The following is a 1424-nucleotide window of genomic DNA, read 5'->3' as shown; positions in this document are numbered from 1 at the left end:
ACAAATATCGGTGTATTCGCCAACAACAAGGACAATATTTTAACTTACTTTCTTATCAAATAATGTCCTTGTCTAATTCACATTAAAAAAAAATTGTTAAAAGACTACCGAGTACGGGAATCGAGTAGGTTCAACTCTCCAATAGAAATCTTCCATCTTCAATCCATCCACAATTACAATGAAACCAAAGCGGCAGTCCTTAAAATATTTAAGTTTATTCTTATTTTTCAAATATTGTCTTGTACTTTACAATAGTTTTACGAGATGGGTTAAATGAGTACGAGGTATACATTGTAGATTGTTCAATTCCTTGGCTGGAAATATTTGATTATTAATCCATTTACAACTACAGTGAAAAGAAAAATAACCTAGCCACATTGAAAAGAATTTGCAGGTAGTCTGCATACAAAATTGAATGACCATTTTTGCTGTACCAGTTGCCACTTTCGCAATTTAAGTTGAGCATATAACATCACTACACTCATTGAACTGTAATTTACCTAAGAACTTAGTAGAGCAGTGAGACATAAGAAATAATCTTCAGTGCATGGAATTGTAAGGCCTCCCGTGGGATGATCGTATCCAAACTCTTCTTCTGCCCAATGCAACAATTCTTGAAATAACGGATTGTTCAAGAAAGATATTGGAACGACGAAGCGCCTGTGTTCTTCGCCTACATAAACTGCAAAATGGCCTTTAGGAACATCATTGACACCAGTCGAAATGCTTCCCTTTCTAGGAGAAATCCTTCGTCCAAGTTTTTTAGCATGAGAAATCCCAATTTTTCTAATTCCCATTTTTCACAAGAGTAGAGCAAATAAAACAAGGAGATTCAATAAAAGGATTAAAAAGATTAAAACATTTGTATTGACTTGTGTTGAAGATAAGAACTTACTACTGGAGTTTATATAGAAAGAGATCTACAGTCCAATTCTTGAATTGAAATAAGAATTAGGAAAGTTGGGAAACATATCAGGTGAAGAAATTGACAAGGGATCACATGGTTTTGATTAATATGTTGCAAGAAAAGGTGCCCTACCAATTTAGGGTACCAACATTAAAGGGAAATGCAAAAGTAAAATTCATACTACTATTTCTACGTTGCTTTGTACAATCCAAAAAACACTTAAAAAACCTACAGTTTCAAATGCTGTACGTGGTCATGAGTTATTGATATAATCAAAAGATGCCTTAATCTTGCTTGATAAGCGAATATAGACAGAACCCATATGCACCTTATTTAGAGAAGCATTGAACTTGGACTTGAGTTTTTTTAGTGGTATTGGATTTGCCAGTACACCAGCTAATCTTGGTAGGTCCTTGTGTTGATAAAAAAGTGCGAAACATTAATTTGTAGCATAGTTTATTTTGCAATTATTAGTCAGGTAGCTTGATAGTCATTCTATTTTTTTTACTTCTGGGAC

The 1424-nt window shown here is 33.8% G+C and overlaps 1 protein-coding gene across 1 annotated transcript; it reads right to left on the bottom strand.

The window, feature by feature from the left end:
* Window positions 1-486: 486 nt before the first annotated feature.
* LOC111410575 (auxin-induced protein 15A-like) lies at window positions 487-859 on the bottom strand. Its single transcript, XM_023040988.1, has one exon. The coding sequence runs from the start codon at window positions 795-797 to the stop codon at window positions 501-503; it is 297 nt and encodes a 98-aa protein (XP_022896756.1). The 5' UTR covers window positions 798-859; the 3' UTR covers window positions 487-500.
* Between the last annotated feature and the right edge of the window lie 565 nt (window positions 860-1424).

This window comes from Olea europaea, chromosome 15 (assembly GCF_002742605.1).
Source record: "Olea europaea var. sylvestris chromosome 15, O_europaea_v1, whole genome shotgun sequence".
NCBI lineage: Eukaryota > Viridiplantae > Streptophyta > Magnoliopsida > Lamiales > Oleaceae > Olea > Olea europaea.
This window is presented reverse-complemented; position numbering and strand designations above follow the sequence as displayed.